This window comes from Dermacentor andersoni, chromosome 4 (genome assembly GCF_023375885.2).
Source record: "Dermacentor andersoni chromosome 4, qqDerAnde1_hic_scaffold, whole genome shotgun sequence".
In the NCBI taxonomy this organism is placed as follows: domain Eukaryota; kingdom Metazoa; phylum Arthropoda; class Arachnida; order Ixodida; family Ixodidae; genus Dermacentor; species Dermacentor andersoni.
Genome location: NC_092817.1, coordinates 13085622 through 13101669, shown reverse-complemented (window position 1 = coordinate 13101669; position 16048 = coordinate 13085622). Strand labels below are relative to the sequence as shown.

The 16048-nt window shown below is 46.4% G+C and overlaps 1 protein-coding gene across 1 annotated transcript in view; it reads left to right on the top strand.

Annotated features, from left to right (window-relative positions):
- The window catches only part of LOC126535985 (uncharacterized), a 30517-nt gene extending 17951 nt beyond the window's left edge, over window positions 1-12566 (top strand). The window contains exons 6-7 of the mRNA XM_055073403.2: window positions 7188-7235; window positions 12235-12566. Coding sequence (XP_054929378.1) covers window positions 7188-7235; window positions 12235-12500 — 314 coding nt within the window. The 3' untranslated portion in view covers window positions 12501-12566. The remainder of the gene's footprint in view (window positions 1-7187; window positions 7236-12234) is intronic.
- The last annotated feature ends 3482 nt before the right edge of the window (window positions 12567-16048 follow it).

Below are 16048 nucleotides of genomic sequence, written 5' to 3'. Positions count from 1 at the left end.
TGTTCTTGCTTTAGCAGTTTCCTATGTGGTTCTACCAATTCAGCGTACTGCGGGATCAGTTTCGCGTATTAACATGCGAGACCAAGAGATGAATGCAGAGACTTCTTGTCATTTGGCTGTGGTGCATCAACAATTGACTGAACTTTGTTTTCCAGCGGTGAAATGCCGTTTGCACTGAACCTATGTCCAATAAAAGTGAGCTCTAGGACTCTGTATACACACTTTGCATTTAGCTTCATGCCAGCAGCTGAGATTCTGGAAAGCGCAGTTTGCAGATTTTTATCATGCTCAGCTTGTGTGCGGCCCCAAATCAAAACATCACTTAGGCAGCACAAGGTACCTGAACAGTCTTTTAAAACAGATGACATTATCTGCCGAACAGTGGAAGACGCAGATGCCAATCCGAAACACACTCGCTTAAAGCGAAAGAGACCGTTAGGAGTAATGAATGTAGTGAGCTCACGGCTTCTTTTGGACAATAGAACTTGATGATAAGCGGACTGTAAGTCCAACTTACTGAACACAGTAGCACCAGCGAGTCGATGCAACAGTTCGTTAGCCCTCGGTAGCGGCAAGGTCTCTATGACGATAGCCTTGTTGGGTTCTCTAAGATCGACGCAAAGTCGAATAGAATTGTCTTTCTTCTGAACCACAACGACCGGAGAAATCCACTTGGACGCGGAGACTCGTTCGATGATATCAGCTGATTCCAGCCATTGCAGTTCGGCGGAGACTTGCTCACGGTAGAGGACGCAGTTTCTCTGAGACTGGTTGCACTGAAGTTCGGAGACGAACGTCGTGGATGAAGCCCTTTACGAGTCCCAATTGTCCTGAGAACAGATGGGCAAACTCCGATGGAGCGTTGTGCGGAAGAGACGGAAGCTGAACGCTTGGGTCAGCTGGAGCTTCTGACACTTGTTGGCATGTAGTGGAAACAAGCTGCGTTCGAGCAGGGGACTGTCGATGTGTTCGATTCCTCGAATGGCAGACTGAAGCGTAATGTCTCACTCTTCCGCACGCACGGCAGGAAACGTGCTTGGCTGGACAGCCGGCGATGTCTCGACTGGCTTCGCGGAGTTCGGGCTGGGCGCCATGTTGGCTGGCCTCCCCAGGTCGCGACTTTCTGCCATGCCGCCGAGCGCCATCTTGAAGCCGCCGGGTCGAGGAAGGTGGTGGCTGTCGAGGCCATCTTGGCGTTGCATCGAGATGCACTGAACAGATGAGCTGTTGAAGACTTGAACTTCTTTGTGAACTTTCTGTACGGTTCGTTCGATTTCCTGGGCTTTCTTGAGCGTGAGGGACGATCCTTCATAGAGTAACCTTTCTCGTATTCTTGCTGATGTGACACCTTGCAGGATTTGGTCGCTAAGGGACTCGTCATGCCAAGCGCTGAACGCACAAGCAGGCGCTAGCCTTTGTAGCTCGGTGACGGAGTCCTGAAAGGTTTCCCCGGGTAGTTGCTTCCTGTCCCTGAAGATAATGCGGTGCACTAGAGGATCCTGGGGCTTTTTTCGTAGTGCTGGTCGAAGATGCGAAGAATGTCTTCGAACGTAGTAGCTGTGAGGTCCGTTTGCGATGCGAGGTCGTAGTAGAGACGCTGGCCCTCAAAGCCTAAGTTGCTGAGTAAAATGGCCTTCTTCCTCTCGTCTTGTAGTGCCTCGCCTCCGGTTGCCTCGAGAAATGTGCAAAAGTAACGTTTCCACGTGAGCCATGGTACCGCAGGAGTACCAGGTAGCGCCAGGAAAGGTGGCATGGGGGGTACAAATGCCATGCTGGGCACCGAGGACAAAGGCGGGGGAGTTGAGGTGGACGAAGCCGAAGTAGATGTGGCGTCTTGCATGCCGGAAGCAGGAGAGCAGCAGAAGTAGAACAGCAAGAGCACGTACAAAGAAGAGTAAAAGGTTTACCTCGTCGCCAGTGTGTAGTAGCGTCCCCGGGGCGGCCGGTCGGAGGGACCTACGACATGAGGCCTAAACGACCGGGGCGCGCAGTGCTGCAAAGAAGAGCCAGACTGCTCAAGTCGGGGACCAGACAAAGAATCACTTTATTCCAGCGAGGGGAAACGCAGCAGGTAACCCACAGCATTTCACGCTGAGTGGCGCCCTGACGTAAATGATTCGAAACCGAAACTGTAAGCAGACACAGGATACAGTGAAACCTCGTTAAACTGTAGTTGGCCGGAGCTCGGAAAAAGTACATACTAAACGGTAGTACCGTTTAACCGAAATAGCATGAGATACCTGTCAAAAAGGAACTCGGAGAGAGTGCAATGAAATGGGAACAAACATGCAGTATTTATTCACTTCGCACGACAAAAGTGTTATTTTCTTTTGATGCCGCGGTGGCCTAGCAGCGACGACAGCGGCCTCAAACTTACTGAAGCTGCGAGGCAGCTTTTCAGCAAGCCCCCTCTTCTCGGCAAGCACTCACATGGCAGATTCCTCGTTGGAATTATGTATTTTCCGTGCATGCACGCAGTAGCGCTTCAGAAGTCATGGAGCACCTTTTTTATTGCGGGGTGCTGTTCTCGTCGTGACGATTGCATTCATGAGGCTGACGTAACGCGCAGCTTCTGCCACTGTTGGGCCTGAATCGCTCCTGCTGTCCCCTTCCATGTCGTCCTCATCACTGTCGCTAGCCGACACTTTGGCAACAACTTAGGCAATGATGACGAAAAGTCGAACCTCATAGCCGACATCTTTTTCGCGGTCGCAGCAGCACTGCTGAGCAACTTCTTCGCATTCCAAATGCCACACATCGTAGCCAACAGCAGATCCCTGTCGCGTGCCAGCGCCGACTCCTTCGTGTCGCATTCGATAGCACGAACGATGTCTAATTTTTCCATGCTGAGCACCCGGCATCTTTTTTAACAGAGCTTCGGCATGACGCGAGTCCTTGCTTGCATGACGCCACAACGCTCTCTGCACGGCGCCGCAATGATGTTGATGTTGATGTGGCTTCACGTGCAAATGCACAGTGCGCTTGGAGGCCGTTCCGATCTCTGAGGCTTGTTGTTCTGCCGGGCCGCCCGATGGAGGCAACGCGCCGCTGTGTTTATGTGACGAAAAGTGCAAACGCTACGTTTTAACCGATGCGTACGCAATAAGCTGGTACAGCTTATGCGGATACAAAACACATTATGTTCAATGGCCACCGAGTCGGGGATTTGACTTTACTACTTTTAAAACGAAACTACTGTTTAAGAGGTTTTACTTTATTACACTGTCTCCCTAAAGGCCTTGGACACAATGAGTTGCTGAGCCTCTCTGCCCGAGCTGAATACGCATCTTCTATACAAAAGACAATTGTGCATAACAAACTCAAACGTAGTGCGGCTTTTTTCCCTTTCACTAATTCTCCTATCTTCTTGTGGCATGATCTGACCGACTCATCCTTGTCTTGCTCCTCCATGAAATCAGCGGGCATGATTCTTAACCACTGAATTGCAGGTACCTTCAGGGCTGCCATGGGTGCCTTGCTCTGTGTTTGGGCTCTGGTCCATACAGCTGACAATATAACTGGACGGCATACCCCAGTTGCCGCTTCTCGTGAATTATTGATGTATAGCTGTTGCTTGCTCACTTTTTGACGTGGTTGTTCACCACAGTCATTCATCTCTCTTACTGCGATAGCTGTACTTCTTTTCCAGCTCCAATCTGGATCATCCACTCTCCGTACTCCAGATACATTTCCTAGAATTAGATCGTATAATGGCTCTTCTAGGCATTTTGCCTTAAGCCACCTGGTATAATATGGCGTGGAGACTTGGATACAGGCTTCAGGTAGGTACCTCACTGTGTTGTCAGCCAAGGTAACTTGCGTTAGCGCTCCTGTCAGATCTTCATCACGTACCAGGCTCCTCTTTACTAAAACTGTATTGGTGCCGCTATCTCTTAGCACCATTACCCGTTGTCCATGAGCCTCTCCTTCTATGACAGGTAGAGCTTGTTCCTTTGGGTCTCCTTCCTTCCGCTTTTCCCTCGGTACCTGTTGGCTCTCTTGGGCCTGGTTCATTTCTGTTCGGTCACGAGTCGGTTTCTCCGCACTTGCCTATTACACACGCTGTTTTTTGTGATGTGCTGGACCTACACTCATTCGCACAGGGTCCCTTTCTATTGCATAATTAACACATTATTTGTTGGTGGGAGTGGCTGTTCCCTACGTGACAGTTAACGGCACGGTGCCCGGTACAATTACAGAGGAAACACCTTAACTGGGGTGGGCGCATGGTTCCCTGAGGCTCGTATTTTGCCTCGTCTACTTTCTCTCTGGCTAGGTCCTCTTTCACTCTTCCTAAGTTTCTCAGCCCCTGTGCCTCCAAAAATTTATAAGCGTGTTCGGCTGGATCATTGAGTGAATCCAACTTTCTCTCTTTTAGAAAGACACCCAGATTATGACTACAGCAAGCTAAGAATTGCTCACTGACCATGCAATCACGAACCCCCGCATAAGTCTTTGCGACATCGGCCATTTCCACCCACCGGTCAAAATAACTTGAAAGGCGGTACTCAAATTAATTTCCCCTTTCTGCGTCTTCCGGCTTGCAGTTTTGGAATTGCTTGCGAGAAGCTTCCTCTGTAAGTCGGAATCTTTGTAGTAGTGCCTACTTTGTCACACTCAGTGACTCGCCTACCAGGCAAAGACTTAGGGCTGTGGCCCATTCGCTCTGGTCCCAGCCTTGCCCGAGGGCTATCCTTTTGAACTGGTGCAAGTATGCATCCAAGTTGTCATGCTTTTCATTGAATGGTGCCATTAGCTTGTGTGGACAGATTTTGGTAGCTTTTGGAGACTGCGAGCCGGACGACGCTGACGCCAAACTCTCATCATTGCGGTGACACTCCGTTACTTGTGCCAATGTCAGTTTGAGTTGTAAAATTTCCTTCTCTCTAGCATGCACTTCCCGTGCTTCCGCATGTTCAGCCTCGCATTCTATTTGGAAGATCTCTCTCTGTTACTCAATAAGTTTCAGGGCTTCATTCTTCGAAAAATTCAACTCTTTCACTAAGGCTAGAGTTTTGTCCCATTCCATTTCCGGATCACAAAAAATTTGTGACGGGGCAGGAAAAATCAATCCTGGCAAGCTCGCCAATTGTCACAAATTTCAGCGCTCCAGAAATAGACAGAGACACAATTCGAATATGTTAAAGACTATTTATCTCGAAGAAAAAAAATAACAGAAGATACAAAAAAAACAGCAAACTACCCTGACACACAATAAACACTATACATATACGAGATACTCCAAAACCTAGCTGTACACATAAATAACAAACAAACCCTCAACTACATATTGTTCCTCCGCTTGAGTAATCAACGCGACGTCATGAGCAAACGAACGTTCTGACCGTCACTAATTGTGCCGGACTCGGGCCCAGCGTGGCAAAGGACGTTGGCCTGCATGGTTCCGACGCAGCTTGGGCGTTGAGCTCCGACGAGAGCGATGAGGTTGTAGTCTTCCGCAGAGACCTGCATGGCACCGGACGCGGTCTGGGCCAGGCGATTGCCTTCGTGGCATGGGACAGCTACTGGTTACAGCAGTGTAGGGTTGGACAGGGCTTGCGGAACGAGCCTGAGCCTCACGCAGTCGAGGCTCAGGAGCTGGAGTTGTCGCTGGCCAACTCACAAACGTCCCCTCTCCAGTCCGTGGTCCCCGAAGCTGCTGCCTCCTGTCTCCAGAGCACAGCTGGAGATGCCACTGTCTTGCTTCTTGACCACGTCAGCAATGCCAGCTCATCTTCGCCTGCATCCTCCTTTTCTTAATTTCTTCTTCTTGCGCGCTTCACGTGCTTCTCGCCTGCGGGTCCCTTCTCTGTTTCGTTGACCGGTGTCTTTGTCTTTTTCACATTGTCATACAGGTCTTGCAGGTGACTCACGACACTTCTATAATCACACTATTTGTGTAGCTTCTGCAATGTTGCCTGCTATGTATGAAGTGGACTACAGTCGACTTCCGTTAATTCAACCCTGACGAGACCGACGAAATCGATTAATGATCCAAAGGGTCGAATTAAACAAGATGCAATAAAAAAGACAATTTCAAACACACTGCTGATTCATTTGGCAATATTTGCCCCATTCTAACATGCCCCCGAATCAAATGCACGTCCACTTTCTATGTGTCCAAAGTAGAAAACTAACATAGAAATTAAATGACATTGAAGCTACTCTATAAAGTATAAATCCAAGGTGCACCCAACTTTTCAGCAAAAGAAAGAAAGGGGGGGGGGGGGGGGGCAGAGGTTAAATATGTGTTGCTCAATGGCAGCCGGTTTTCTAAAATGAGCTTCGGCCACGGTTTTTAAAGAGAGATTCGCCGCATGACATCTTTGTTATGCGGCAAAGCATACGAACACCACGAAGGTGGTTTTAGTTTTGTATTTGGTTGCACTATGCAGGCAAGTTCTAACCCAACTTTCTAGGAAAATAAAGGCGCACATGAGAATTGAGTATATACCGTAATCAGACATAGTAAGCCACAGTTATTGGCGGAGGATGATGTGTGTTCAACGCATTCACTTTCCACGAAGCTCCACTGAGCTGGACGCTGCCACTAAAGGGGTTGCTATTGGTGTTCATAGCAGTCAGGTGCATGCAAGCTGACTGATCAAGTTCTAGTTATTTGGCGAAGGCCAGTTTTAGGCCAGGACTGTCAATCGCGATCGAATTAACTGGAGTCGAATTAATGGAAGTCTACTGTGTAGTATTAAGAAAGCTAGTGATTGGTTCTCAAGTGGCACATGTTCGTTAAAATGCTGTTCCCAACTTTAGCTTACTTCGTAATGTCTGGTGATAAGCTGTGGTCAAAAATGAGAAGTGTCTCAAGCCAAAGTTTTGGCAAGGGGACTTGTCTCTGTGAGGGACTTCAGGGGGACATTGTAACCTTGGTTCCAAAGACATCCCTTGTCCGACCACTGTCAATCACTTTCACTTGCATCTTCCTGTGAACCCATAATCCTGTTTGGACACATGTCTCGTCATTTCAGGATGCCAGAGATTATTTGTTGCTGCACTTGTGTTGTCTGGTGTTGTCTCACTTTTTTGCCCTGTTCACATAGTATTCACATAGATATGTACCATCAACAATAATTTGTCGCCAGCCTTTCTGTTGAGTCGTGCTTTCTTCTGGCCGTGTGTACAAGATTCAACACAATGAGACCAGTGACTGACTCTTCTGGCTAATGTTGCAGATGGGAAAGCAAGTACAAAATCAGCTCCTGGCAACAGTAAGCGTGGAGGTAAGCATGCATAACTTGAAGGATAATTTGGCAATTTCATCTTATTTACGTATTAATTTTTTTCTTTTATGTGCCATAATGACTGTCCAGTGGCTCTTAAGTCTATCGTGCAAAAGGAGGTAGCTGCTGCTCACAGAAACTGAGCGTAGTTCTGATCTGATTTGCCTTATTTTCTGGATCGCTTGCTTTCTAGTTTTAATCTGTGTGTATGCAGGAGCAAGCTCGCAAACAATTTGTTGCTGCGATTCTTTAAGGATGCACTTAATTGCACCAAAGTGTGAGGATTGAATAACATCAGTCAGGCAAAATAGCACACTTCCACCAATGCTAAAGCAGCAACATATGCACTGGGTGAGCTTGCACAAATGAGCTTGTACAAAAACTTTCTCAAACAGTTAGAATATTCTGGAAGTAAATCCACGCATATGCAATGTCATGCACAGTCACTGCAAATAGGTAAATACTGCCACGTGATGCATTTGCTTTTCTTTGTTATCGCTACCAATGCAACATCTTATCATATTGTGTTTCGAAGAATATTTTCTTGCATTACCTGCATACATTAATGTGCCCAGTATGCTCTCGTAGTAGTACTGTTATCTTCCTATCTGAGTGCGTCTTTATGTCAAAAGTTACAACTCATTCATGAACATTTGCTGTCCTATACGTGTGTCGTTCAGAAACTTCTATGCTATTGTCATGTCTGTATAATATAGCAGCTGAACGACAGCTGCTTCAGTTCTTATTCTCCGATATCTATTGTACTTATCACAATTGTCGCTATTTATTCAGTCCTTTTCTTTATGGGGCCAAATTCGCCCAACAATGCATCTCGTTTTATTTGGTTAATTACTTTGTCGTCCCCTTGTTCTTACACTGTGGGACATCTGCTGGAAGCGCTGCGTATGAAGCATGAACATATAATAGTAAACAGTACAGAGCAGTTCAGTTAGGAACGTTACAAAGCAATGTGTATGAAAAAGCAGCAGTCCGACAGTTTCAGGCAAATGACGAGGCATTTGGGCTTAAAAGGTGGCTTCTCTAATGCGACTTATTATTTGCCAACTCCAGGTAGTTGGTGCTAATTAGTGCCCAGTTAGTATAGTCGTCTACATTATGCTTTGCAACATTGTACGCTTGTACTCTGCAATTGAACATGTAAGTAAAAAACAATGGAATATATGATTTTTGGATGTACCAGTGGATGTAGTGTCAGATGGAATGCCTGCTGACAATATTTCCTGGATGAAGTGCCCATTTTCGGCTTGTTTTTAAAAGGACACTAAATAGCCAGATAAATCAGTTTAGAATAATTGTTTTTTTCAAAACTCTGTTTTCATTCACTTGGTGGGAAAAAAAAGATTGATCATTACTGAAGACGATGTAGGCCATACTTTCCTTAATATTGTGTCCAATCCTCAGCTCTTGTATTTATTGTGTTTCGGCATTGCTGGAACATTACAAGTATGCCAGTTCTTTATGTATTGCTCAAGCATACCTGTGTACTGAGCTGTCAAAAGAGCCTTCCTCCCTTCGAGTTGTAATTCAAACGTAAGTGTTATAATGAAGGTACAGTCTGTTTCACATTTAGGGGAAAACTCGGAGCGCATTGCATCGGCGATGCGGCGAGCGCTGAAGTCGGGCGGCGGAAGCAGCTCACGCAGGCGCAGATGCTCTAGTGGCGGAGTGATCTGCGTCGTCTGCTACGGCGGCGCACGCTGGCCCCATTGTCAGGAGGAGTGCTACTGTCAGATGCAGTGAGCATATTTCATTGTTACTGCGGGAACTGAGCCGATATTCCTTATTAAGCATTGTGCGACGACAAACTCTGAGCTTTCATTGGCGACATTGGGGTTCTACAAACTTCTTTTGACGGCATGCTCCTTTCGTTCTTTCGAAAGGCAGGGGTACTTAGTGTGTGCACATATATTTCTTCGCTGTGTGTGTTACCGTAATACGCAGCAACAAGAAAGGGACACCGAACTGTGCGCGCAACATGCTCTGTCTTTATTTTACGCGAAAGGAAAACAAAGCGCTCAATATAATGACTATGCGAGTCGAACACAATGAAATAAACAGATACGAAATAAAGGAAAGTGTTTCTTCTCGACAATAGTTCGTTACTCAAGACGGGCCCTGCCAGCTGGTGAGGATATGCACGCGTCACGCTCCGACCATCACTGAGTATCTCATCATGTCCCCAGCAGCAGCGATGACAGCGCTCATTCTGGAGGGCAGTGAGTTGTTAATTCGCAGCACGTCCCACTCGCTGACGATGGTGGACTTTGTGGTGATTTGGCGCTTCTTAAACTTCTGAAGATAAAAAATGTAAATGACCTTGAAACGCCAATGCAGTGTCATCTTCCTTCTCTCATTGGTGATGGAAGAACGGTGCGGCTCTCTACAGATACAGGAAGGTTTACAGGATTCAAGATTGATCTGAATAAAGCTGGTGCTCGTCCGTCTTAATTCATTCCAGCTTTTTCATCTGACCAGAACGGTGCTAAATCGTTAGCCTTGTTCACATGGCCCGTGTACCGGAGAAAGAACGACTGAAGATTATTGAACTGTGTTCTAGAAACTATACTCAAAAGAAGATATCAGAGATGACAGGATGGTCGCTTAAAGCTGTGAATAGGATACTGCAGGCCTACAAGAAAGAAGGGCCCGTCAAGGATGCCCCTCGCGGACGTCCACTAAGGGCCACAACGGACGAGGAGGATTTGTCCATTGTTGCGGCTGCTGTGGACGCCCCCCCCCCAAGCTTTGCTTCAAGAGCTACGACAAAGCTTGAAGCTGAAGGCTTCGAGGTCTGCTGTGAGGCGGCGACTCAAGGAAGCCGGCCTAAGGAGCAGATCAGCCGCGTGAAAGCCATTACTTAGAGCCACAAATACAGTAAAGCGGCTCCGTTTTGCACAAGAACATGATGGGTGGACTGTGTCGCAATGGAAAAACACTGTATTCAGTGATGAATCCACGTTTACGACCGCTGGCGACTTGCGAGACCGAATTTGGCGCCCTGTCAAGACACGGTAAGTTATTTTCTGGAACTAATTATTACTCAGCCATAGAATTAAGCTAGCACTTCTTAATATTTGAGTTCATTTACCTCGCATGCGGATCCAGCCTAATTTTATTTGCTTTGGGCAGACGAGTAATTCAGTGTTAAGATATTTCTCCACTTAAGTAAGAAGTGCAACTATATTAGGCTAACATACTTGCTTAATAAAGTGGGCCACTGCACCACGATTGAACAACTTATTGCGGTCAGTATTGAAGTTTCACCATCGCAGGCAGTGCATGCGCTTGTGATTCGAACCAGTCCTCGTAATGCATGCTGTAAACATGAACTTCAGTGAGGTTGGCCCAGATTCTTAGACAAGTTCACAATCTAATCTAAAATATCTGGAATCAATATATGCTTTCTTTTCTTGTCCCAGCTATATGCCGCGGTACCTACAACGGGTTGCTGCGAGTGGGCGCACTAGTGTGAGCGTGTGGGCTTGCATTACCAAAGATGGTCTTGGCCCACTGATATGCTTAGAAGGCAAGTTCACTGCTGAAAGTTACAGGGCAATCATACACGATGTACTGATTCCCTATGTTCTTGATGGCCCGTTTCCGGAAGGTGACTATATATTCCAACACGATAGGTCGACGATCCACACTGCTCGTGTTGTGCAAGAACTGCTCCATGAGCGCGGCGTCACTGTCCTGGAGGGGCCGTCCCAATCCTCTGACCTCAACATCATTGAAAATGTCTGGGGCTCATTGAAAGTATCACTGGCGCGCCATCCTCTGCATGGGTTGTCAGAGTATAGGCTCTGGTCCACCATCATGAGCGAGTGGGACGTGCTCCGAATGAACACATCACTTTCCAACCCAATTTGCAGCTCACTGCCCTCCAGAATGAGCGCCATCATCACTGCCGCTTGGGACGTGACGAGATACTCAGTGATGTTCAGAGCGTGAAGCGTGCATATCTCCGCCGACTGGCAGGGCCTGTCTTGAGTAATGAACTATTGTCGAGAAGAAACACTTTCCTTTATTTCGTATCCGTTTGTTTCGTGTTCCACCCGCATAGTCATTATATTAAGCACTTTGTTTTCCTTTCGCGTCAAATAAAGACCGAGCACGCTGCGCACACAGTTCGGTGTCCCTTTCTTGTTGCTGCGTATTACGGTAACACACACAGCGAAGAAATATATGTGCACGCACTAAGCACCCCTGCCTTTCGAAAGAACGGAAGGAGCATGCCGTCAAAAGAAGTTTGTAGAACCCCAATGTCGCCAATGAAAGCTCAGAGTTTGTCGTCGCACAATGCTTAATAAGGAATATCGGCTCAGTTCCCGCAGTAACAATGAAATATGCTCCCTGCATCTGACAGTAGCACTCTTCCCGACAATGCGGCCAGCGCACGCCGCCATAGCAGACGACGCAAATCACGACTCCGCCCCTAGAGCGTCTGCGCCTGCGTGAGCTGCTTCCGCCGCCCGACTCCAGCGCTCGCCGCATCGCCGATGCGATGTGCTCTGAGTTTTCCCGTAAGTGTGAAACAGGCTGTACATCCTGAGCGAAAACACCTTTTCTATAGTATCCAATGTTCACTATAAGCACATGTTCGTTACATGCTGATGTTGGCGGCAATCATTTTAGATATACTTCGTTAAATTCAATAATTAATTACATCTATGCTCATTATACCAAGTTTAGTTGTGTAAGTACTGCAGAACAAGAGAAACCTGAACAAGTTGATGAGCATTCATTGTGTAAAAAATTTAGGTGTTGATGACAGAGACATATGAGAAATGAAAAGTACAACACAGACTATCAAGCCCAGAGGCCTTCAATATCAGTCGATAGTCGGTGTTTGTGTTGTGCCTTTTATTTCTCTCATGTCCAAGTCTTTGGCGCGTAACCTTTCCAATGGGAAATAAGGTAGCCTGTGTGTCACTTTTTCACTACGTCAAGACATGTTGCTGTGCTCTTGCCTTTCCAGGGTGCTTCTCTATGCTGATGACACTGCTCATCACCTTGCTTCTCTTGGCGGCCTCCCTGTTCAGTGCGGTTGTGGTGTATTCGTTTTACAAGCACAAATATCCCATCACATGGCCTTATGTACAAGATGTGGTACACCAGCATTGGCGACCGGTGCAGCTTTACCTACTCCAAGGCTGGGACTTGGCCAGCGTGCAAGTACAGCTTTGGACCAACGAGATTATCCGTGTGGTCCAGTCGCTCGGTGCAGTGAAGGCCAAGAACTGACGATGGATTTGGTTCCCTTCACTTGTGCATTCCATCAATACATTCAGTTTGTCCTGTCTTCAAAAATGGCTCAATCCCAGCTGAAGCGTCCACATTTCGATAGGGATGAAATGCAATAACGCCTGCGTACTTATATTTTCAAGAGCCCCAGATGGTAAAAATTAATCTGTGGTCTCCCACTATGGCGTGCATTCAGATCACGGTTATGGCACATAAAACCCCAAAAAAGGCTGTTAGGGGTGTCTGAATTTCCTAATTCTGAATGCGAATCCGATGCTTCTGATTCGGTTTGAGGGCTTGATATCCAATTATATTAGAATGTATGAGGTTAGCACGATCATTGAAGCCTGCCCGTGGTAGAGCAGGCCCATATGCATGTGGTCCTCTGGCAGTTTCAAGCAGTCATTGTAACACTGGTAACCTTTCACTTTTTCCTGATTTACATATTTTAATCTGCGCCATTGAACAAGATCTTAATAGCATTGCTGCAGTTCCTCTAGCTTGTTTAAGTACTCTTGAAGCAGAAAACTATTTGTATTCAAAGCCTGCATTTTCCAAATATTTAATTGAATTTGAATATTTAATTATGTTATGGATACCCTTACATTATATTTGTAAGTGCCAAATCTATGCAAGGCATTGCTGGCCTCTAGAGAGCACCGTATGACACGGAATACTTGAGGTACAGTTATTAAAGGTTTGTCATTCACTGCTCACCTCAGAGTGGCACGCATAGTTATTGGGCATTGACACAACTCATGCTTTGATGGTTACTTTGTGAATAAATGTAATCTTTATAGCTTCTTTTTGTTTACCTGGAAGCTGCATTTTGGATCCTAGGGGGTGTGAGAAAGTGCACTACTTATGGCGATAGCCAACAGTTCATTAAGCCTATTACATTCATATCGGAGAAAACCAAGCGCCTGCAGGCATCAAGGTTTGTGCTGGTATAAGTTCTTCATGGGTAGTAAAAGAGGCAAGTGCACTGGCAGATTGTATGTGCGGGGCTGGAGAGGCGATAATAAGGCTGGTTGCTGGCACTTTTCGTACACCTTTGCAAATTGTTATAATTTTCGTGTGCACTTGACCACAAGAGATTTTGGAACATGTACATTGCAAACAAGTTAAAGTTACTCGTAGCTTCGCCACTTGACCTAAAATTCTTGACTGTAGTGTGATAGTCATGTGGGACGGTACATGCAGTATCCTTGAATTATGTTGAGGGTGCGTTATCCTTGATGAAATTTAATTAAAACCTCTGCGGTCAGAGGTACCGTTCGGTATTTATATAAAGGCAAGCAATTCTGCACCTCACACAACAAATGCAGCAGCTTTAGCCTTGCAGTAACACACCAACATCATCTGTGTACTGAGCACCAAAACGTGGAATACGGTAAATCAAAGTTTGTTGTTGTGCGATCTTACATATTGCAAGCATTACCTGTCTCTTTGTACAATGATCAACACCATCGTAGGATAAGCCACTTTTGCAGTGTCTGCGTGAACCGGGCCTGCATGCTTATACTCAACTTCACTCTGACATTATGGCATGTAGCAAACCAAGCGGAAAAAAAGGGAAGTGCATTTGACGTTAAAATAGCCTATTTTAAAAATACTTTCCAGCAAAAGGTACTTGAATGTGCTCAGCAGAAGTGGAGTTATTGGCAATCAGATTGCCTTTGATCCCCTTCGCGGTGCTCTCGCTTCTCCTTCAATGCTTTGCACAATGTTCCTCTTAACTGAACGTCACCGTGGCACGCCGTTCAAATTGGATTTTGGATGTTCAAGTTGATGCCACTACTTCCAATTTTGGCATCTATGATGCGCTAAATTCGGAGGCTATCCCTCAATTTAGGGTTGAGTTCACGGTATCTCCAGAGGTGACTTATCCCTTTGCTCTGCTACAGTGTACGAGATAGTAACATGCGGCTGTGTTTTCTTGCACCGAGTGGCACGAGCAGGACATTTCTTTGTGCATTCATCTTTACGGCAATTGCACAATGAATTGTCGCCTTTTGGCAGTGCCCACATCAGGTAAGCAATGGATGCCACACTGCATACTTGCGTTGAAAGGATTCCTGACATAACTTTCGACCATGATGGTGACACAACTCAAAGGTGCGGAACTCCGGAAACACGACCTGTTCCAGAGAAATCTTGGCGCTCGGGCTGACGGATAGTAGCTGCATCCAAATTGTGCATTTTGAAGCGGTCTACCAAAACGTCTAGCCAGGAGCGGCCAGGAGTGAGCGCCCGCTGGCAAGTGTATGGTTGTCTGACCTTACACCTTACGCTTGGTTCTACGACACTGATAAGTAGTGTAGCCACAGCTTAATTCCTACGCAGGAGGCCGCGGCTGAGCGCGAGCAAACGATAGTCAGCTTCTTCCGGAACTATGCAATTCTTATCGAAATACGAAACAGATTTTCACTTACTTCAGCCTGTTTATTAAACTGCGTCAATGAATATACAGAGTAACTGCCAGAAGAATTGCACTCACCCTAACACCCTCGTTGATTGATGTCGGCTATCAGCCAATAGCAGCCGTGTATGGGAACATATTTGGTATGACTACATATGCAAGCCGCCAGCAGCATCGAGACGGGTGATTCAATTGAAAAGAGTGAGAAAAGAAGTGAGTGAGTGAGAAAGGCCTCATTTGAAAAGAGTGAGAAAAAGGTGACTTTGTGCTCCTCTTGAGAGTTCCACGTGCCGCGCACGACTGCAAAATTAGGCTATGTTCACAGCAGTGTATGCTATTAGTGGACTGTTTTTTCACCAAGCCTGAGGGGTGGCTCAGGACCTTTTAAATCCCGCTAATGTTGTGAATATATATGCTTAGATTGGGGAACTTTGTTCCATTAACTTATAATGTGCATAGTGCTTCAATGGCCACTGCACAGGAACTAGAAACACATTTACTGAATTACCTCGCTGTACTGTTGGGTGGGTTCAATAGCCTGCTGTGACATGACCATCAAAAGACAGCTACCATTAGCCCAAGATTACAACATACTAGCACGCACATTAGCTTAGCATGCGATCTTGTTGAGTTGAGATTACATTATGCTAGTATAGGCCACCTGAGCGGCTGTACTAGCCTGCCACTTCTGGGCCAACATCATGGTTGGCCAGTATGAATAAGCTGGCGCTGGCAATCGCTTCTGCAATCCTCACGGGCCGCCTCCAGGAATATTTCCTAAGAGCTAGGTTGTGTGATGAGGCCATACGTGCAAGTGCATCAACATTAGGTTTTTTCTCGAGACATCTTGCGAATTCCTGCTTTATGTGCACTAGAGAATGTACCTCTAAAATAGAAAAGGCGATGTCAATGTTGCAAGTTGCAGACTTGCAAAATCTTGCATTTTGAGAAACCTATGTCTATTATGGGGGGGGGGGGGGGGGGGGGGTTACATGGTGATACTTTGATGTCATCGTGTGATATCAAAATATCAAAATAAATATGATCGATAAATTCAATCATGATTGGCTTCTTGCACAAGGTGCAGAAGGGAGTCAATCCGTGTTGAGATATTCGATCACGATCA